The following is a 20,836-nucleotide window of genomic DNA, read 5'->3' as shown; positions in this document are numbered from 1 at the left end:
CTCTTGTTCCGTGTGAAAACTTTGCCGGTTTCGGGTGCAAAGTTTCAAACCGTCTGCAAACCACCAGAGAGCTATCGTAGTGCCGAGCTGTGTTTTGTACTCACCGGGTAATTCTTTTCGCTTTTGTTTGGTTCTTTGTTTGAGCACCAGATCTTTTTAAAGAAGTACTCAGTTAACAACCCTTAAACATAGCTTTCCATTATATATGTTTTTAAAAGGAGGATTTACAAGACGTCTTTGAATGACAAGCCTGTGCTTTTTTTTTCTCCTTTGGAGCTTCATTTGCCATCCCTGAATATGTTGAATGCCTTCTGATGTACATATCTCCAGGAACACGGTAACAACGATATAGACCTGATTTCTAACGGGAGAAATATTTTTCTCCTCTTTATAGTCATACTGCCACTCTCCGTGTGTTACCGGTGGCATTTGCGCGAATCCCGTGATTTCAAAATACCAGCCCCTTTTTTCCAGTGATTCGTACAAGTAGCTTTCCGTGAAGATGTTAGCGTGATTTCGTTTTTTGTGAAACAACGAAATAGTATTTTTATAACCACATAGTAATTCATCACTGAAACATTTAGCTGGAGGAGACTTCTCAGAAGGGAAAATGGCTTGTGAACCGAACCGGGCACGGCTGCTCTGCATGCTGTCCCTGACTTTCGGCTTCTTCATCGTGGAGGTGGTGGTCAGCCGGATAACCTCGTCCCTGGCGATGCTCTCGGACTCCTTCCACATGCTGTCGGATGTCATCGCCCTGGTCGTGGCTTTGGTGGCCGTTCGCTTTGCGGAAAAAACGCAGGCGACCAGCAAGAACACCTTCGGGTGGATCCGGGCGGAGGTGATGGGCGCCCTGGTGAACGCCGTGTTTCTGACCGCGCTGTGCTTCACCATCATACTGGAAGCCGTCGAGCGGTTCACCGAGCCGCGTGAGATCGAGAGCCCGCTGGTGGTGATCGGGGTCGGGGCAGCGGGGCTCCTGGTGAACCTGCTGGGGCTCTGCATGTTCCACGGACACGCAGGGGGCGGCGGGCACGGCCACTCCCACGGAGGACACTCGCACGGGAGTAAGAAAAACAAAAGGAACAAAATGTGCAAATCCGACAGACCATCCGGGAGCGGATCGTCTGGGGAAGAGACTAATAATCTGGTAGGAAACTGCGGCAGCCCTAACGGAGTCAACACAGACAGGCCAGACAAGCACGGTATGTTTTTAATTTCTTCCAAGCAGTTACGATTTATTCTCTTTCGATTCGCTTCTGCCTTTGTGTTGTCATTGCTCGTAAAGTTCGTTGCTGACTTGGTCTACTTTTAATTGAAAGTAAGATTTTTAAAACAATATCTGTCAAATTGAAGACAACTGTCAGACTGGCATCGAAGCTGCATACAGTAAGGAAACACATGTTTAAAATCCCGCTTTCGTCAGGGCTGTTGGTTTAATACACAATGAGTTTGGGCAACGCTTCAGCTTCTACCGTAACCGCAATGTGAACCACAAAATTACCATTGGTATGCGCCTGCAATTAAAATGTATAGTGTCTCAGCACTGGCAGATGTATAGGAGCCATTCTTTTACGAGTTGGTAAATCATTGTTTAATACAATACGTTCTGCTACTGTCTTTTCTCATGTGGAACAGCAAAAAGGGAACACAATGCTATATATGGGCCAGTGCTTGTCCCCAGGTAGCAGGGTGGGTATCTCGTGATTTGTCAACCAGTACATCCTTAGTGGACTTAGTCAGGTCCTCCTTTGAGTTTCACACATGTGCAGATTCTTCATAGACTGCCAGCACTCCAATTCACAGCTCACATCAAGACAGGCAGGTCCTGTATTCTTTTTTCTGCCTTTCCCATTAAATGAAAAGTCATGAGCTGGTCAGCATCTCATGTTTAAACAGTTTTTTTCAGAGAACGGTGAAAAAACTGAACCCTTCACCTCTAACTGTGCAGTGTCTGAGAAAAATTTAAAATATGTGGACTATTGAACCTCTGATTGTGTTCCCCAACATGGAATGATGTGGTTACAGCCTTATTGCACAGTGGTAGTGATGACTGACAGTCACATGGTGTGAGAAGTACATCTGTTACTCCACATCTTATTCTGTAAAAGTGAAACTTTCTTCTTGAGGACAGGATGTTGGCATTTGTGCCTGATTCTCAGGGTTGGTTCCACTGTTCCTTTCAAGCGTATTAGGTGTTCATCAGGTTGTTTTATGGTGTCCTGGACCCCTGTGAATGAGTGTGAGTTGCCTTTTTAGCCTGCTGACTGAAGCTTTTTTTTTCTGACCTGCGTCTTTGCCTTATAGCTGGCAATCGTGCTTATCATGTGACAGTTATAGCATATAGGTCAGTTATAGCATGGCTACTGCTTCTATACTTGAAAAGCTACCATACAAACATGAGCTTACAAACGGGGATCAGCATAAAGCGAAGAAATACAGTTTTAAATAATAATAAAACTATAAACAGTGCAACAACAGGATTAAGTCTAGAAAAATGGTTTATTTCCTTTTTAAGGCATACAATGGGTCCTAAAAACACTTATTTTTTTAGTTATTGTTTACCCACCCCAGGCCTGAAAGGCAGAGTTGCTAAAGTGACCTTTACCATTACATTTAAAACGGGAAATGAGATTGAGCTTCGGAAATAGGCATCATAACTTTCATCCCAAACTTTGAGATTCCCCATTTTTAATTGCTTCAGGTTGTACATGACAAAGAAACTGTTTACTCCTTTAGAATGGAAAAATCTTAGTTTAGAAATCAATAGCATAAATAAGAAAATATGCCAATACATGAACAAGTACAACAGCTTCCTGTGTGAAATATGAAGAACAAATAGAAAAAAATGAACACGTCTACTTGGTTAAAGACACAAGCAAAAGTTAATTCCTCATTGCGAAGTAGAACTAAGAAACTCAATGTTTCTGCTCTTGAGCCTTCTATAGCTATGTTAAGAAAATAAGAGTTGGCTTTTTGAATTAGCCTTATTACCTTTAAATTGTTCTTTATCTTTATACTAGCAAGACAATGTGATTTTGTATAGCTGTCACTGGGAGACGCTGATTTCAGAGGAACAAAAAATATTAATTTTTCACTTTCACTCTGATGCCCTTTGGGAATCACATTCTCCATACTGGACTAATAAGAAATTAATGTGTATTTATTCAATGGAAAAGAGTGTCAACAAGGCTATACCCTGCAGGTTTCTAATGCTGTCATAGATGCCTGAAGGAACACATCACCCTTTATAACTATTTTTTAATGGTTCGTCATGTGTCAAAAATAACTTAATGTAACAGGTTAAAGAACAGTTGTTTCCCAAAGTACTGAACTACTTTCTGCTTTTTATGTTCGGTATTATTCTGGCTTTTTGGGCTTGACCTTCAGATATTCAGTTTACAGAATGCATGTGACAGAAACGAGCTGTTATCTGTGAGAAATGTCTCAAGAGAGTGCAGCTGGAGCTTGCAGATGATTCTGAAAATGACCAGAGATTCAGATTTTTCTTCTTCCTCCTGGCACCAGGCTGAAATGCAGGAAATGGAATGTTTTCACTTTAACCTGTGGTTTAAAACAAGTTTTCAATACCTCAGCCAAATACCGTTCAGTTGCACACTATTGGAGTAACAATACCACCCTGTAGCCTAATTCTGTTAGATTTCGCAAGCTGACCAAGGCTGGACCTGTTCAGTACTGTACTGCAACACAAGTGGTAGTTGTGTTGCTCTTTCCTCTGGGCCAGAATTTCCAAGTTTGCGCTGTCCCGCAGATAAGACATTAATGACAATCTAGTCCAGATCTTGCTTTGCTAAAGACCCTGTGATTCTTTTCAAAGAGTTGGTGTCTTCTGTCTACGATCCGCTCTGGGCTTGTACAATCCAGCCCTATGAAGCACTTAGTCAGTTCTGTACCTGAACCGCTGTGTAGTGATGTTGCTAGTGTTATAGCAACTGAGGCTGCTGTGTGCTGCACTTTAGTGGCGATCCTACTCCTGTGTGTAGTAAAGTGCTTTGAGATCCTTTTGCGATGTGAAAAGAGCTACGGTATTTACACGCAAAGGGCTGTAATTGTTATAAGTATGCTGTATTCTTTCACAAAGAGGTCTGGATGAGTTCTGGTAAACTTTCCTTCCCGTTTGCTTGTTTGACGTTTGTGTGATGTAGTGTTGATATCAAGGCATCTCCTCCCAGAGATGATGAAATCGGCAGCTCTGTCAATACTTTTTTGTGCTCTAATAGCATTGTTTATTACTGTAAAGGGATTTAATGGGGGGGAAGGAAAACTTGCAGTCATTAGGACATAATATGGGTACTTAACAACGTGATCTAAAATCTATTATTCCTCCAGGTTGACATTTTTTAACAAGAGTCATAGCTCTGTCTGAAATCATTGTAATGCCAGTAATTTTCAAATTGGCGGGTTGGTTATTGATGCTTGGTCTTGGCCTGGTGATGCTCGCGGAATCGAGTCTAGAGGTGTTGCTGCCTCCTGGCCACAGGGTCTTGTCTGCGGGGAGCTTGCATGTTCTCACTGCCCTCTCTTGGGTTTTCTCCCTTTCCTTCCACCTCTAAGACACATGCTGGCTAGCTTTGATTGGTTGTTTCAAGTTGCTAATTTCTCGTTGTCCCTGCAGCAAAGACAATGCTGTCATCCTGCTCTGTGGTCTGTACATGCAGGACAGACTTCAGCTTGCCGTGACTTGCACCAGGAAAAGTGGCTTTTTCACCCCAAATATGAATGTTATGCGTTAGTTTTATGAACAGTTGATATACTGAATATTACAATATCTTAAGATACTTGTTGCACCAGCTAGGCTGTGGTTTGAGAAGAGAATCTTTTAGTGATAAATTGACTTTTAGCTCTCTTTAAATAACCATAATTTGCAAATGGAATGATCCATGCTCTACTAACCTGATGAAATTTCAAACAAAATAACAATATATACGAGACTAACCAACAAGTATTTTGTTTGAAACTATAACTAATAATAATAATTAATAATTGCTTATAATTATATAGCGCTTTTCTGGACACTCCACTCAAAGCGCTTTACAGGTAATGGGGACCACCAATGTGCAGGATCCACCTGGATGATGCGACAGCAGCCATAGTGCGCCAGAACGCTCACCACACATCAGCTGTCAGTGGGGAGGAGAGCAGAGTAATGAAGCCAATTCATAGATGGGGATTATTAGGAGGCCATGATTGGTAAGGGCCAATAAGAAATTTCACGCCAGGGTTACCCCCTACACTATACTGGGGCATTAGGACCCACGTGGACCGTAGGGTGAGCGCCCCCTGCTGGCCCCACTAACACCTCTTAAAGCAGCAACCTTAGTTTTTCCCGGGAGGTCTCCCATCCAGTTACTGACCAGGCTCACTGGGTTGCCAGTTGTGAGTTGCAGGGTGATATGGCTGCTGGCCATGGCAATAACTGGTACATTACCAGATGGGTTGCTGCTTAAAGAGCAGCTACTACCATCCCAAGTCTTGTAAAGAATTTTACAGTTTTTATGTGTCTTTTAATGTGTACAACTAACTTGTGATGTGATTTAAATCTATTAAAATATTTGTGTAATTGAGGTTGTGAAGGTCGCATAGTCCTCAGTATTCCTAAACAGCTAAGGTCAGTCCTTTTAAAAATTTCACCCTGTAATCTGGCTACATTATGTGTAATAATCGCCTTGTTTGTCAGGCCAGATGTCAGCTGTGGAACTATCTTTTTTAATAATCTTATTGCAGAAGTTGGAGGATATACAGATGGTACCTGCAGCATGCACTGAGATGCTTTTCCTAGATAAACGTGTGTTAATGTAATTTAGTTTATTCAAGGAGCACCTTGTCTTCATATAGTATTCACTTACTGTCATGGAAAGTTTGGGTTCTGTTGTACTTTCTATTATTTTCTCATCATTAGCTAGTTTTGTCTTAATCACATGCTTAGTAGCACATCTTTCATGGAGTAGACTTGATATCAACAGTATTTCCACTATGAAGAAGAACTAATGCTTTTAAGAGGGAGTTCTAGTAGGACTGACAAGTGGAGCCACCCTTTCACAAAGGGTGCTGGTGTTTGGTATAAACTGCCCAACCATTTTGCTGAAGCTTACTCCCTGAGATGTTCTGATCTTTGGATCAATAAGCTAGGAGTATCCAGATGAGCAAACATTTCTTAGATTCTTATATTACCAAATCTTAACTGTGTTATGGGCTGGGTGGACAGTTCTCCTTTGACACTGTATTTTCTAGGTATTGAAAATGTGTTGTTAATTCTGCTAGGCTTTAAAAGTAACATCTATGAAAATTATCCTGTCCATTTGTTATGCTTGCAGTGTAATGGTCTTGTGATAGATTTTGTATGGTAAGCAAGGAGTGTGAATAATGTAATTTTCAAAATTCCTTGTCCATTCACAGGATACTCCAAATTGCTCTCTATAAGCTCAAATAAAGCATCTTTCTTTAAAAAAAAATCCTAGTTGGAGCATCTCATTAGCCAAATGTCTATAGACTTCAATATTCATTGAATCTGAAGCAACTTCAGGTCTGTTGAAAGGACAATGAACTTTTAGAGGTGCCTCATAATTGTGGTCAGTTTTTTAATTATTTTCGGTGAAATCATTAGGTAACATCGATTGGGTCATTTTCAGAAAGTCTCAAGCTTCAGTTAAAGCAGGAGTTGGGAAGGTATCCAGAGGAGAGCTGGAAGTATGTACTTGTGCCCAAAACAGAAGAACTGACTGGTGTTGCATACCTGCTCATGAAGAGAACTACAATTAGAGGGAGGGAATAGGTTTCCGTTAATACGTGTAGAGTGGTACCATTTAATGAAAACAATTGAACCATTTAGAAAACTGACAGGCCTGATATTAATGGAAGTAATTTAAAAAGTAGAAGTTCTAGAAGCATAGTAAGACTCGGATATATTAAATACCAAATTTGCTAACATTAAAGCTAAATGTTACTACTCCTCTTTCAAAGTTACCTAAAACATAATTATCTGCATATGTTTGAGTATTTGAAATTATAAGCTGTCCACCGTTTATGGAGTATACATCCTATTTCCTTGTCATTAGGGCACAATACTGTAAAAAGTTTTTAAAGATAATGTCTTGATACATATGGCATCATGGATTTAGCAGTAGTTTTCTCTCCTTTATTTCAGTGTAAATAATAGATTAGAACTAAAGCCCTCATTGAGAGTGACAGTACTGGTTTTGTGTTAAATGCACAGGCCGTAAGTGCTGTAATTAGGTACTGAATGTGACCAAGGGACAGGGAAAGCAAATAACTGTAGCAAGTTGTAGTTTTGTGCTCTGGAGGGTATCTTACAGTTTATTATCTTGCATGCATTGGATGGTGTTGCAATATGCATTGTGTTGGTTAGGGGTAAAGGAAAGAACCACTGTATAAAGGCAAAGAGGCTCTTGCAGGCTGTGCTTGCTTAAGTTCGTGGGCTCTGTATCTCCTGCTGAAACATGATGATTGTGGGTAACCAGATTTGTATTGAGAAAAGCACTAAGCTGACAGGCTTTGCCAGACCATTACCCGGTGCTAAATTGTACTGCAGTACTGATGCAGTAAGGCACCTCTCAAGATGCAGCTTGCACAGAGTGACATGGTTTTGCACTGTAGTGATATGCAAACTTTAACTGAGCTGTAATCATGGGGTTTTAACCATATCCAGCTGTACGATCAGTAGTTTAAGCCTCCAGTAAGACATGTTATTAGAACGCAAAGGAACAAGTAATAGGTTTATTCCATGCTGAAAAAAAGAAGAAAGAGAACACAACGTTTCGGCCGTGGAGCCTTCTTCAGGTGACGGCTCCACGGCCGAAACGTTGTGTTCTCTTTCTTCTTTTTTTCAGCATGGAATAAACCTATTACTTGTTCCTTTGCAGCCTACGCATGCTGACGCAGCTACCCACCTATGTTATTAGAACTGTGGCATCGTGTGCTCCTTCATTCTTTCAGTCCTCTTTTATGAACCCTTGTAATGCCCCTGGGGTTTTAGTCTTTCTGAATGAAGCCCTCGATGACTGAGTATGATAATTTCAAATCATTTTTTAGACTGGGCTACGGGATAGCAAGTAAAGCGGACTATCTGTACATACCCTGTGAAAAAGTTGACGTTCTTAAATCCTCGTTCTTTTAGCCATTAATATCACTCGTATATACACACGTTACAAGACGCGTGTAACTCGCCTGTCTTTATGTCCCACAGACCTGCTTCCCGAGAGCGCGCTGGAGGTCCAGATGAACGGGAGCGCTGCCTTTGAGGAGCAGGAGCACGGGGCAGAGTCCGGTTCACAGCTCAACATGCGTGGGGTCTTCCTCCACGTGCTGGGTGACGCCCTGGGCTCCGTCATCGTCGTCATCAATGCCATCATCTTCACGTTTGTGTGGCAGCCCTGCCAGGCTGGGGAGCCCTGCATCAACCCCTGCACGGACAGCCACTGCACTGACCACGAGCACGTCAACCACACGCTGGTGAGCCTCCTCAGCAACGGCACCCAGAGCGTCCTCTCCGCCGGGCCCTGCTGGGTGCTGTACCTGGACCCCACGCTCTGCGTCATCATGGTGTGCATCCTCCTCTATACCACCTACCCCCTGCTGAAGGAGTCGGCGCTCATCCTCCTGCAGACCGTGCCCAAGCAGATCGACATGCACCGGCTCAACGAGAAGCTGCGGGACCTGGAAGGCGTGTTGGCCGTCCACGAGCTGCACATCTGGCAGCTGGCGGGCAGCCGCATCATTGCCACGGCGCACATCAAGTGCCACGACCCCACGTCTTACATGGACGTGGCCAAGCGCATCAAGGACTTCTTCCACAACGAGGGCATCCACGCCACCACCATCCAACCTGAGTTTGTCACTGTCAACTCGGAGTCCCGCATCTCCCTGTGCGAGCTGTCCTGCCGGACCCAGTGCGCCCCCAAGCTGTGCTGCGGCACGGGGGACAAGGCTGGGGCGGGTGGGGAGAAGAAGGCCGGGGATAAGGCCCCCAGCCAGCCCAGCTCCCGCCTGGAGATCATCAGCGAGTCCCCCGAGCACTCGTCTCGAGAACAGGCCCCACCGGACTCCGGCGTACAGGTGGTGCCCGGGTCAGATCCAGAGGTCGTCATCCAGAGAGAGGTGGAATCGTCTCTGTAGGGCCCTAGCCCTAGGAGGTGACGCGTAATTAAGGTCGGGAGAATGTCGGGGGTGAAGGGGCGCAAGGGTTTGATTTCAGGTAGATGGGCGCCTGGAAAATAAGGCGCCCCTCGTCCCTCCTTCCTACGAGCTGTGTTTGCTGCAGTGTGATAATCCATGTTAGGTCACATCTCAGAGACGCACAATTAGAAACTCTTGCATGCGTGTCATTATCACTGCTTTGTGATAAGGTGTTGGATGGTATGACTGTGCCTAAGCTTCTCGAAACCGGATATCAGGACACTTATTTCCTTCACTGGAGCAGGAAGACGGCGGAAAACATGCAAAACAAAGCACACCACCGGATGGCTACAGTTCAAGAAGACTTTGTGATGAGTAGCTAAACTGAAATCTGCCCTGCCATACTTTTTTTTGTGTGTACATTTTCCTTAAAAGGTATTAAAGGCTTTTGGAAGAGTTTGCTCAGTATATGTCAGACATTCTAGCCCTGTTATTGAAAGTTATTTTATACAAATATATAATAATTTATGTATTTAAATAAGTTATTAGATTTGGAATCTTTCAGTAATCAACCGTTAATATATATTCAAGATTATATAGTTTTTTTTTGGGTTTCCTTTTTATCCACAAGCGGAGCAGACTTTGTATCAGAACATAGAATGTCTGAAGATGTGCAACAGCAAAATATATTTTGCAAGCTTCAATGTTTTTTGAGCAGGCTTGCAATATTTGGCAACATGCTGATGCATTTTATTAAAAAACGAATTCCAGGAAAGTTTGTTTAATGTTGACATAAAAATCTAAGTAGAAATAAGACCAATAAAAGGCACAATTAGTCCTGCCTTTTAATATTTTAAAACCAAGCTACAAAGCAGGTGTTCCAATTAAAAATTATGCAATTAAAGCCATATACTGTTCCATAATGCACGTTGGGAGACTCCTAAGCCTCTTAAGACCAATGACTGGGTATCTAGGATGTTATGGGCCGAACTCCATTATCTGTGTGGCCAAATTGAAAAGCATTTGAAATTCATTTGCATCTAGGTTACTAGAAGGCATATGTTTATGTCGCATAAATGCATGATCATTGGCCTTGTTTGAACAATTGGCTAAATATTACATGCAGTAAGATAGAACTGCTGTGTTTGCAAAGTAATTTTTATTTGATTCGTGTGTCCAAAAATACATTTGTATTCCTACGTGGCATTACCGAAACCAAAAAAGGTTTGCTGTGCAAGCCTCTTCGTTTTGGGAAAAGGCTGTATTGTTCTTCAGAAGACGGCAAGCAGAACCGTAGTCATATTGTTCATTGGATTTTCTCCTGTTTAAGTCTAGATTAAACTCTTAACATGGATTTTATTTTTCTCTCCTTTCTTCTCTGAGAGTCCTAAAAAGATAGACATTTAATCAAGAGGGCAAGTTTTTCTGGTTGCCCTGCAGAATAATGAATACACATCCCTAAAGAAGAGAGTGCCTCAAGGTTTGTGTTCTGATCTTGGAAGGCTGTATTAGGAAATCTACTGTAGGTGGCGTCCAATATAGCCACGCCCTTGCCATCTTTTAAGAACTACCCATTGTGTTACAGTTGCCAGTGGGCATCTCTGACCTGATTTGAGCATGTGTACTATGCAATATACAAGAGCCAGCTGCTGGTGCTTCTGCTGGGGGTGGGGTGGGGCTGCTGGTCATTGTGCGCAGTGCTTGAGATCTAATGCCCTGCTGTTCCCTTGACGGGTTTTATCAGCTGGGAGCCACTCTGGGCGTCTCCTCACAGGTCTGGGCTTAGCGTGAACTCCCCTAACTCTTGACAGTCTTGCAGCCCTCAATAAATGACAAAGCCCTCAGTCCAATACTTTCAGTTATTCTATTGAGCAAGAGCCCAGAACAGGGAGGGAAACAAGAAAAGCTGTCTTTTGCAGGTCTTTCCACACACAGCTTTGGAAGGAGCCAGAGAATATTTCAGGTTTTATGACTTCTCTGGCATCCTTGCTGATTGCTTTCAGGGTAAATAATTGTGGTTGGTTGCAGCCGTTAACCACTGGAAACCCAGGCTTGACAATTTCCATTGAATTTAATCCTGGAGAGAGCTGGTACTTGTGATCGATCCAGACCCCTACAGAGGTTTCCCCATGCTGACCGTACTTATGCAAGTGGCACTACAAAGCATTCCTCAGCAGCACTGTTTGACAGTTTTGCAGTTCGCCCTCATTATTAACAGATGGAAAAACTGGCTACGGGGGAGGGGTGGATTTGTATTTTCAAACAGCAGGTTTTTCAGGGGTTAGGAGCAGGATTAAACAGCAGCACTTTAAACACCAGTCTGAATTTCCATTAGGGCAGCTCCCTCTGCCCTCAGTACAGTCTGTTTCATTAGGTCTCACAAGAATAATTTGTTCCTCGCAGGCGCACATTTGACTTTAAAATGCAGGAGGACGTAGGCTTCAATTTGCTATGGGAGTAGTTTTGTTCAGGCTGTTTACCCTCCCCCATCCCCCCAACCCCCTCCTGAATACTTAACATGTTTCCCCTAAAACTTAAAATGTGCCTTCTAACCACCCCCATCCAAATCCCACATCCAGACCTCTTTCAGTGAACAAAGCAGATTCTCCAGATGGTCAGCTGCCTAATTTGCCCTCGTCCCACCTCCCTCTGCATGGTGGAATGAACTACAGACAAGCCCCCTGGGGCTGTAGCACGTTCATCGATCCTGCAGTACTGACGCATTCCCATCTTCATTTCTCATGCCAGCTTAGAAGAGACTGACTTTGCTCTTAGAAGCATGGCCACCTACAGCATCCTATGCCAAAGTACTCATCGCCCTTTTGGAAGGAGTAATCCGATCCTAATGATGGCCCCCACTGTGCTGGCAAAGATGACAGAACTGTTGCTTTGTTCCAGTAAACAGGAGAGTACCGTTTGCAGGTTGCGGATAGTTTTTCCAATGTTAAAATAAAACAGGCAGTTAAAAGCACAGTTTGTTTCCTGGTCTCCTGTTCTTGGGAGTCCCTTTTTACAACAGTTTACATGCAAGGCTGGGAAAAAATCTTTACAGATTGTATGGTCTGTTATGCAGGTATGCTTTTTTAAGCCTTCTGTGAATTTGTTGCGCAGAGAATGCATGTAGTTCTACTATCATACATGTGTAAAAGGGAATAAAAAAGACTGACCAGAAAATAGATAACCTTCTGAGGTTAAAGAACCTGCAGGAAAAAATGTTAGTTGAAATTTCCTGATTTAAGCACTTTTGACTCCTGCATTTTTCAGATTATGGGTGTATTTGCAATTGAAATACTCACCTACTCATATTGGATTTTCATTGGAAAAAATGCTTTTTTTAAAGGTTATTGCCCTGTTAGCTTGACAGCTGTGTAGAATGTGTAATAGTGAACACTTTTTAAGTCCATATCCCTAAATAAAAAACAGTTTATTAGAATGCGTTTTTAATGATTGAAAGCTACTCTTTTCCAAGGAACAGTGCAGGTAGTATCCAGGGCTCGCTGTTAGCAATCCATGGGTAATATAAAATTGAAGCTTCTGCAAAGGTGTGGGCATTGAGGTTAAGTGATTTATTCCATTAAATCTTATATAGATGTATTTTTTTATTAGTGTAACATTCTTGAAGATCCCTTTTAGTATTGTGGTTCCTATTATCTATATACCTTTCTCAGAATTCTGTACCTGTTTGTTTTAACTGTGTAATTTTATATTAAAAAAACTGAGATCAGGCCTTTCAGTTTGTCAGAACGATGTATTATAATTTTTTCACCTTCACCTCTGGAGGAGAACCTAGAGCCCAATGTGATTAATTTTGTCAGGCAATGTTTCTGCTTGTTTGTTTCTCTCATGATTAAAAATAAAACTTCCCATTAATGAATATGCATTTTAGTATGAATATAGTGAGTAGAGTTTTTTTTCTAATCCTGCACTAGTCCCAAATCAATGTGCATAGTATAACAGTTTTTAAGAAACCTTGATTTTATATATGTATAAGATTCTTACAAGGGTAGGAAGGGAAATTTGGAAGTTCCAGTATGAAACATAGTACATAAAGGGAGAGTATGTTGCTTGAAGCTGTCAAGAAGAGAGAGTTCCAGGCTTAAATATAAGTGCAGCCAATGAGGCATGAAATAACAGCCTGTTTCATATTAAATTAAAACAGGACACGGCCCTGTACCTAAAGTGCATAATACAAATTTGCTATAAACCAAGTAAAGCATACAAAACTGAAAATAAGAAATTGGTAGGCAGATATCAGTCAATTCACTTATTCCAATGATTCCTTCAGCTTCAGCATTCTTAGAATTGGAAAGCTCACTTGAATCTTCCATTAATATGAGACATGCAGGGAAATGGATCCATTTGTTTGCACTGTTCTCGCACCTCTTGCTCTTTTCCACATGTGCAGGGTTTTTGACCGGAAGGGGTTGGTTTTTCACTTGTCTGAAACACTTGGAAGCAATCCTAGTGTGTGACATCAAATCAACATAATTTTTTCATCAATTTATATGTAATTCTACTGTTGTGCATTTTTCCTAAGTGAAATAATCTGTCATTGGATGTCTGTGTGCTCAAATCTATCTTATTTTGGGTTGGAAAATTATGACAAGTGCCAGAGTCTACAGTATACATTGGTGTTACGAAATGCATCCGTAGGGTTTACAAGCTTATACATATAAACCACAGAGCCTTTTCATAATAAATTAAAATGGTTTATCTGATGTCAGAAAAGGTCATAAATATGGCAATTTTGATTGCTTGCCAGCAGTACCAATCTGAGTCTTTCCCAACTTTCTGAAGTGTGTCAGAAGACCATGTATTGAATTACAGCATTATATACTGTATATCTCTAATTAAAGTCCCTACTGCAGCGAGCATTTTATTCCTTGTGTTAATCAAGGGATGTGTTTTTATAGTTAGAAATCCTCAGTCTGTGACAATGACCTGTTTTAACAACTAAAGAAAAATAACAGACCAGGCTTTTTGGGCCTGCTAGAGTCCTGTATTCCAGTAGGTTTGAGCTCCATCTTGCTACTTTTTTAAACTCCATGAACTGTATGCCTTTGAAACACAATGGCTTCTTGGAAGCTGTGTATTGTTTTGTATCATTACATACTGTAAATATAAGCAGTAGCTGATTTTCATTAGCTGTCATTAGGAGCAGAACTCTATGAGTGGTTAATGTTAGACTGGTATTGCACTGAGCTTCGCAAATCCCTTCGCTTTCTAAGGAGGCCTGAAAGTCTGCACTCTTGACCGTATGTATTTGTGTAAACGAATTTTAATTTTATTTGGCTTGGTTTTCATTTAAGATGCCCTGTTGATCCACAATTGTCCAGCTTTTAATGGTGAGGTCAGTTTAAATATGTATTTCACTTTTGTCTTTGTCTTGAGCATATAGTGTGTGTGTGTGTGTGTGTGTGTGTGTGTGTGTGTGTGTGTGTGTGTGTGTGTGTGTGTGCGTGCATATATTTCAATAAATTGTAGAGAATTAAAATTGTTTAGCAGGTTCTGATCTAAAGGCAAGTTATTGATTAACTGTCAATTGTGAGCTCTGGTAATTTACTGGTAATAGTGAGTGCAGGTTAGATACAAAGGTTTACAATTAACTGTTCTCAGTTGTACACTGCATTAGGGCTGGAGTCCTCTGTAGTTCTTGAGCTATTTTTGTCAGCCAGAGCTCTCCAGTGATTTTTTTTTAGCAGCTCTTCCCAGCTTGAGGGCAAACTTTATTTTATGTGCTTATGTACTGTGTGACTGTGATTTAAAAGCAGAGCCTATACAAATCTCTACATCTGTATACGACAGAAGACATAATATTGCTTTACTGATAGTAGCAAAACTGCTGAATGCTTTATGAAAGTTTAAGACAAAGTCCTAACATTATCCTGTAATAGCCATATCTTTTTTTTTTGTGGACCTGCACCAAATCTTAAGAATTGTATTGTCTAAATGAAATGTCAAATGCAAGTGTACAAATATTCTTTCTTTAAATGTTAAGGTCCATAAAGGTTAAGACCGGTTTCATGCACATTTCAAAACCTTTTTTTTGGTGCATATTCTTCCCATGGTGGATCATAATGCACAGTGTGATCTGTTATTGGGTGCTGTGACTGTGCTGGTAGTGTTTTTATATTTGGTACTATAGGTTTATACCATTTTGCTTTTATACTGTTCGTGACATTCCTGTTTTTTAACACGGGGTCTTGGTGCAGTTTTATGCACCCTTTTTTCCATAAAAATCAAACAGATCACTTTGAGGCTCCATCAGTGGTTTTTTCAACCTTGTCACTACACCAGACTATAGCAAGTTGACCGAGGCCCTTCTTTCAAACTTATTTCACTACTATATACAATAATGAGAAGAGCAAACGAAAAATTCCCCTAAAGAGCAAACTGACATTTAAACACCTGTCCATGCTGAATTTACCTGGGTTTTATTTATATTTAACCACATAAATCCCTCAGCTGGCCTTTTGGATAAGTGAAGGAAATGTCTGTCACTTTTCAGTCCGGCTAGATGTACAAACATTATATACTCTTACAACATCTTAAATAAGGTAAAGTATAGTTTGTGTCAATTTTCAATGAAACCTATGCCTGCAGTTGATATTTAAGTTAAAAGTTATTTAAATTCTTAACATCGTATTCTGAAGTTATATTGTGGTAAATATCAATAGTTAATTGGTCTGATACATAAAATCCTTAAATTTGTTTAAATTGTAATGAACATGTGGTAACCTTACAGTCTCACCTTCTCCTGTAATGTATGGACCAGTGAGGAAGTGAAGACTGTTTTTACCAGTATAGGAAATGCCAGTTAATTGTTTGGTCTATAAATACATTTTTCTCCAGATTTTGTTTGAACTTGCTTTTTACTGTATGTAAGTAACTGTTTTCTCTTGCAGTTTCTACGTCTACACAGTGTTTTCCAAATCTGTGTCTACCTCTTTTAGAATGTTTCATTAATGTGGTGTTGTTATAAAATTTTCTCTGAAGAAACAAAAAAGAATCTTTTGTCCTTTTTACATATACCAGTGTCTGAATTGTTTTGTTTGCATTGACCTGTGTCTTCTGCCATGCTCTTAAATTATCCTTAAAGCTGCTTGCTTCTTTTACTTAATGTAACACAAGCAACTACAACAATAATAATAATAATAATAAATAATAATTGCTTACACTTATATAGCGCTTTTCTGGACACTCCACTCAAAGCGCTTTACAGGTAATGGGGACTCCCCTCCACTACCACCAATGTGCAGCATCCACCTGGATGATGCGACGGCAGCCATAGTGCGCCAGAACGCTCACCACACATCAGCTAGGAGAGCAGAGTAATGAAGCCAATTCATAGATGGGAATTATTAGGAGGCCATGATTGGTAAGGGCCAATGGGAAATTTGGCCAGGACGCCAGTGTTACACCCCTACTCTTTTTGAGAAATGCCCTGGGATTTTTAATGACCAGAGAGTCAGGACCTCGGTTTTATGTCTCATCCGAAGGATGGCGCCTGTTAACAGTATAGTATCCCCATCACTATACTGGGGCATTAGGACCCACATGGACCGCGTGGGGTGAGCACCCCCTGCTGGCCCCAATAACGCCTCTTCCAGCAGCAACCTTAGTTTTTCCCAGGAGGTCTCCCACCCAGGTACTGACCAGGCTCACACCTGCTTTGCTTCAGTGGGTTGCCAGTTGTGAGTTACAGGGTGATATGGCTGCTGGCCAGTTCTCATTAGATGGTGAAGAGATGGTTTTTCATCTTCTCATAATTGTTAGTGCCATTCATGAAAGTGGAAGATGTGTCAGAGTGTTAATCAGGAAACATCCGTAAACAAGGAGGTTCAAGTAGGTAGTGTGTTGCATGTGTAGGCTGCAAAGGAACAAGTAAATGTTTATTCAATTCTGAGAAGAAAAGATGCACAATGTTTCGGCTGTGGAGCCTTTTTCAACCTTGCTCAAAGCATGGAATAAACCTTTACTAGTTCCATAAACTAAGGTCTGCATATTTTTTGCATGATTCCATTATTCTCTCCTTGCTTGTTTCAAGTTCTATTAATGACAGTTATCAACCAGTGTCAGGCAAAGTACCATGATCATAGTGGTGTTGCTCTGGCAAGTTAAGTGATGGAAAATTCAACTTGCACTTTTCCCAGAGGAAATTGATGTGCAAACGAAAGTGTCCCTATCTGAGGGGATGTCAGCATTATGGGGTAGCTACCCTCAGGAACACATTCACATTACATGGGGCATGTGGTTGTGTGTTTTCAAAGCACAAATTTAGACACATCATTAGTGATCTTGAAAATTAGTCTCTCTCTGATCCCTTGGCAAATGTTGACAAGTTGTTTCCCGATGTCAAAATCCATCTTCTAGTCTACAGTGTTCAAGAAAATAAATTGTGTTAACTGAATAATTAAAACAACAGACCTATTAGCAGAGAATCACGTCAGTCATAGTAATTAGGATGCTTAATTAACCCTCAAAAAACATTGTTGAAAACATGAATTCTGTTTATGAGATGATCCTTGCACACACTATACAAAACTAACAATATAATTTGTTTACAACATATAGTCTCAAGACCCTGTAGATAGCCAGTTCTGAAGATTTAAGAGCAGGTTTGAGCCTGGCAGGCTCTCTCTCATCCCCATAATTAATCAAGCCTTGACTAGAAACTATTGTGGCAACAGTCCCAGCTGACAAATGTAGTGCTTGAATGTGTGACCTTAATTGCACATTTACATTGCATGGAGCATGTGGTGGTGTGTTTTCAAAGCATGCGTTGACACATAATTAGTAATCTTGAAAGTGATTCTCTTTCTTCTAATCCTTTGGCAAATGCTGACAGAACATTGTTCGCCAAAGTAAAAACCCACCTTCTAGTCTACAGTGTTTAAGAAAATAAACTGAATATTTTTATTTGCTTTTACATGTGCACTCTGCACACTAGAAGTGCTTGGGAATAATCAGAATGAGAACCCGTAGTCAGGGTCTGGCCTCCTTTTAGTGTATATGTAACTCTCTGACACAGACCAGTTTTAAACAGGTGTTTGTGGATGTTATATCCACCAAACAAACCTAGAGCACAGGTACCCCAACAGCTACTGCTCTGATATAGGTGGACTGTAGACCTGGAGTCTATTGTGAAAGTACAAATGCAAATTTTTGAATGATATATTAATAGGAAAGTGTTGGAAATGTTGCTTAATTCTCATAGACTGGGAGCTTTTTCTAAACAGAATACAGAATAAAGCTCTTAAAATTTCAGGATACATTTCTTCCTGAACCATATAACTTTGGATCTCGTTTTGTTGTACTGATAAATGTCTGCTTTCTGAAATTACTTGTCACCCTTGTCACTGCAAATAGGGTTCTGACAATGCTGTTTTGTCTTTTTTTTTACTGTGTTTTGTTTATCAGTTTTATGACTTCCATTTTTCCATTTCCATTCCATTTCAGCAAAAACGAATGACAACTTTAACATCTTTACTTAATGGGCAAATCCTTACGTCTTATCCTCAAAATATAAGTTTTACAAACCTTGCTTGTATTGTTCAAGTTTGTATTGTAAAATAACTACATGGTAATAAGACTTTGCAAATGTATCATTATTTAAGCTAGATTAAGTCTGCTCAGATTTAAAGGGTGCAGACCCCTTTTGCTCTTTTTTTTTACCTCAATGAAATGGATTTCGGACTTTTTCCTCCAGTTAAATTTTTTCTGTGTTTCTAGCTGTAATTCACAGTATAAAACTATTCATGAGGTTGGTGAGATGATTAAGCGCCAAGGCTATGACAATAGATACAGCAAGATTTTCACCTTTATAACTTTCAAACCTGTGCAGCAAATCATCCTTCCCAAAGACAATTGTATAAGATATACCAATGTATAATGATAATGACAAAACTCTAAGGGCATGAATCTGGCAATTGAATAAAATGTATTTAAAACTGAGAACGGTAGGCCGTTCTTTACCCAGAGGGCTGTGGGAGTATGAAACAAGCAACCCTGCCTTCTTGTTGAAATCAGTACCCTGGTTTCTTTCAAGAAACGGATAGATGAGTACTTTGGATCAAAGAACTTACAAAAAAATACTAGATGGACAGCTTGGCTTTCTCTCATTTGCCACCTTTCCTGTGTTCTTAATAATGATATACTGTGGCCTTCCAGGTGATGCACAAATCAGATTTTGTTGTATTAGATTTTATTTAACAAGGTGATGTAGCTCTATTACTGGCTCACAGCTCTTGGGTCCTGAGTTTAATTCCAGGCTGGGGTGCCTAGCTAAAAAAGCTGCTTCATGGCTCACAGTCATGCGGTCTTCCTGAGTCCTCAAAGCATCTACCAGCAGATTAAAACACTCCAAATGCAACCTTGCCTGTCCAGAACTCTTTCTCTGGACTCTGGACTTTCACGATACAAGTTTATAGTAAGTAAGTTTTGGGAAATAAAATGTTAATCTTGGTCTGCTAGCCTGTATGTGTAATACAGCAGCTTGTTACCCCAAGACAGCTCATCAGCTGACGTTGGGAAAGACTGAAAAAAAATCTCTAGTCAGTTGGAAGCCACACAGATGTTAGGGAGATGTTTGAGTGAGATGTTTGATAACGAACCAGTGACTCTCATTTCTCATTTGTAATGGTGGGATGTGCCTTTAACCTGATAACTCTTCTTGTGATTGGTTCTTGAGAAGGAATCTTTTTTTTTCAACATGCAGTTGAAAACAGTGCAGTGTTTTCTAAATAAGGTCTTATGTTACACCATTATAATATAGTATCCCTTGATTTAAATGATATGACGATAACCATATATATTCTAACATTTTGTTTGGTTTTTAATGCTTCTCCACATCTGAGGGAAGAAAGCGATGTCAGCATAAACAGTTGAGTCATGTTCCATGTTTAACTTAATAATTTCACTTTGTTTTTGCAACTTTCCTGTAATACTCTGTACTTTGTCTACATGAAATGACATCTTTCATGTGTTTACTCCATCCCCAGTTTTGTTGAAATCTTTTTGGATTTTCTTTTACAGCTTCTATAGTGTTTTCTGATCCTCCAGTTTTGGAATCATTGGCAGATTTGTCAAGCTGACTGTACCACAATCTTGATCACTGTTATATCGTGCATCAAATTTGCATAATTAAAAACAAACTTTCTTGTAGAAGATGCACAGACAGATTATTGAACAGGTATAACAGGAAATTCATTATGCTGGTTAACATTATTAAACAACAGGAGGTCCACTGTGAAGGTCACAGGCTCTGTGGTACTGGTGGACATACTAGAAATCTGCTATGCTTGCACATCTCTCCCATTCTCTCACAGAGCCTGGACAAGCTTGGTCCCTGAGCCCTAGATGCAGGAAGGCCATCCAAGCTTTCCTTGGTTAATGTTGCTGTCTTTTGAACTGATCACAGCCTGAAGAATGTTTGTTCTTGTGTTCATGACATGTTGATAAACAACAGGACGCATCTGACCTTGCATTCCATAGACAAATAAATGAAACAAGTGGGGATGAGTCACCGTTTCAAAGAAAGAGAGAGAAGATGGAGAGTGAACAATAAGTTATTCCCCAAATTCTCGGAAATGTAATTTTTTTATAACAATCTGTATAATTCCTGTACTGTATATCTTGGTGCTGTATAAAGGTTTATCTCTTGTATGGTATGTTTTTAAAGGAG

At 40.6% G+C, this 20,836-nt stretch overlaps 1 protein-coding gene across 1 annotated transcript; it reads left to right on the top strand.

Annotated features, from left to right (window-relative positions):
* slc30a1a (solute carrier family 30 member 1a) lies at positions 1 to 13,027 on the top strand. The gene is made up of 2 exons (XM_088625476.1): positions 1 to 1,205; positions 8,225 to 13,027. Exons 1-2 carry the CDS (start codon positions 611 to 613, stop codon positions 9,151 to 9,153), a joined length of 1,524 nt encoding a protein of 507 aa, XP_088481602.1. The 5' UTR covers positions 1 to 610; the 3' UTR covers positions 9,154 to 13,027.
* Positions 13,028 to 20,836: the final 7,809 nt, after the last annotated feature.

Source organism: Lepisosteus platostomus, chromosome 3, assembly GCF_059453375.1.
Source record: "Lepisosteus platostomus isolate fLepPlt1 chromosome 3, fLepPlt1.hap1, whole genome shotgun sequence".
NCBI classification, from domain to species: Eukaryota; Metazoa; Chordata; class Actinopteri; order Semionotiformes; family Lepisosteidae; genus Lepisosteus; species Lepisosteus platostomus.
This window is presented reverse-complemented; position numbering and strand designations above follow the sequence as displayed.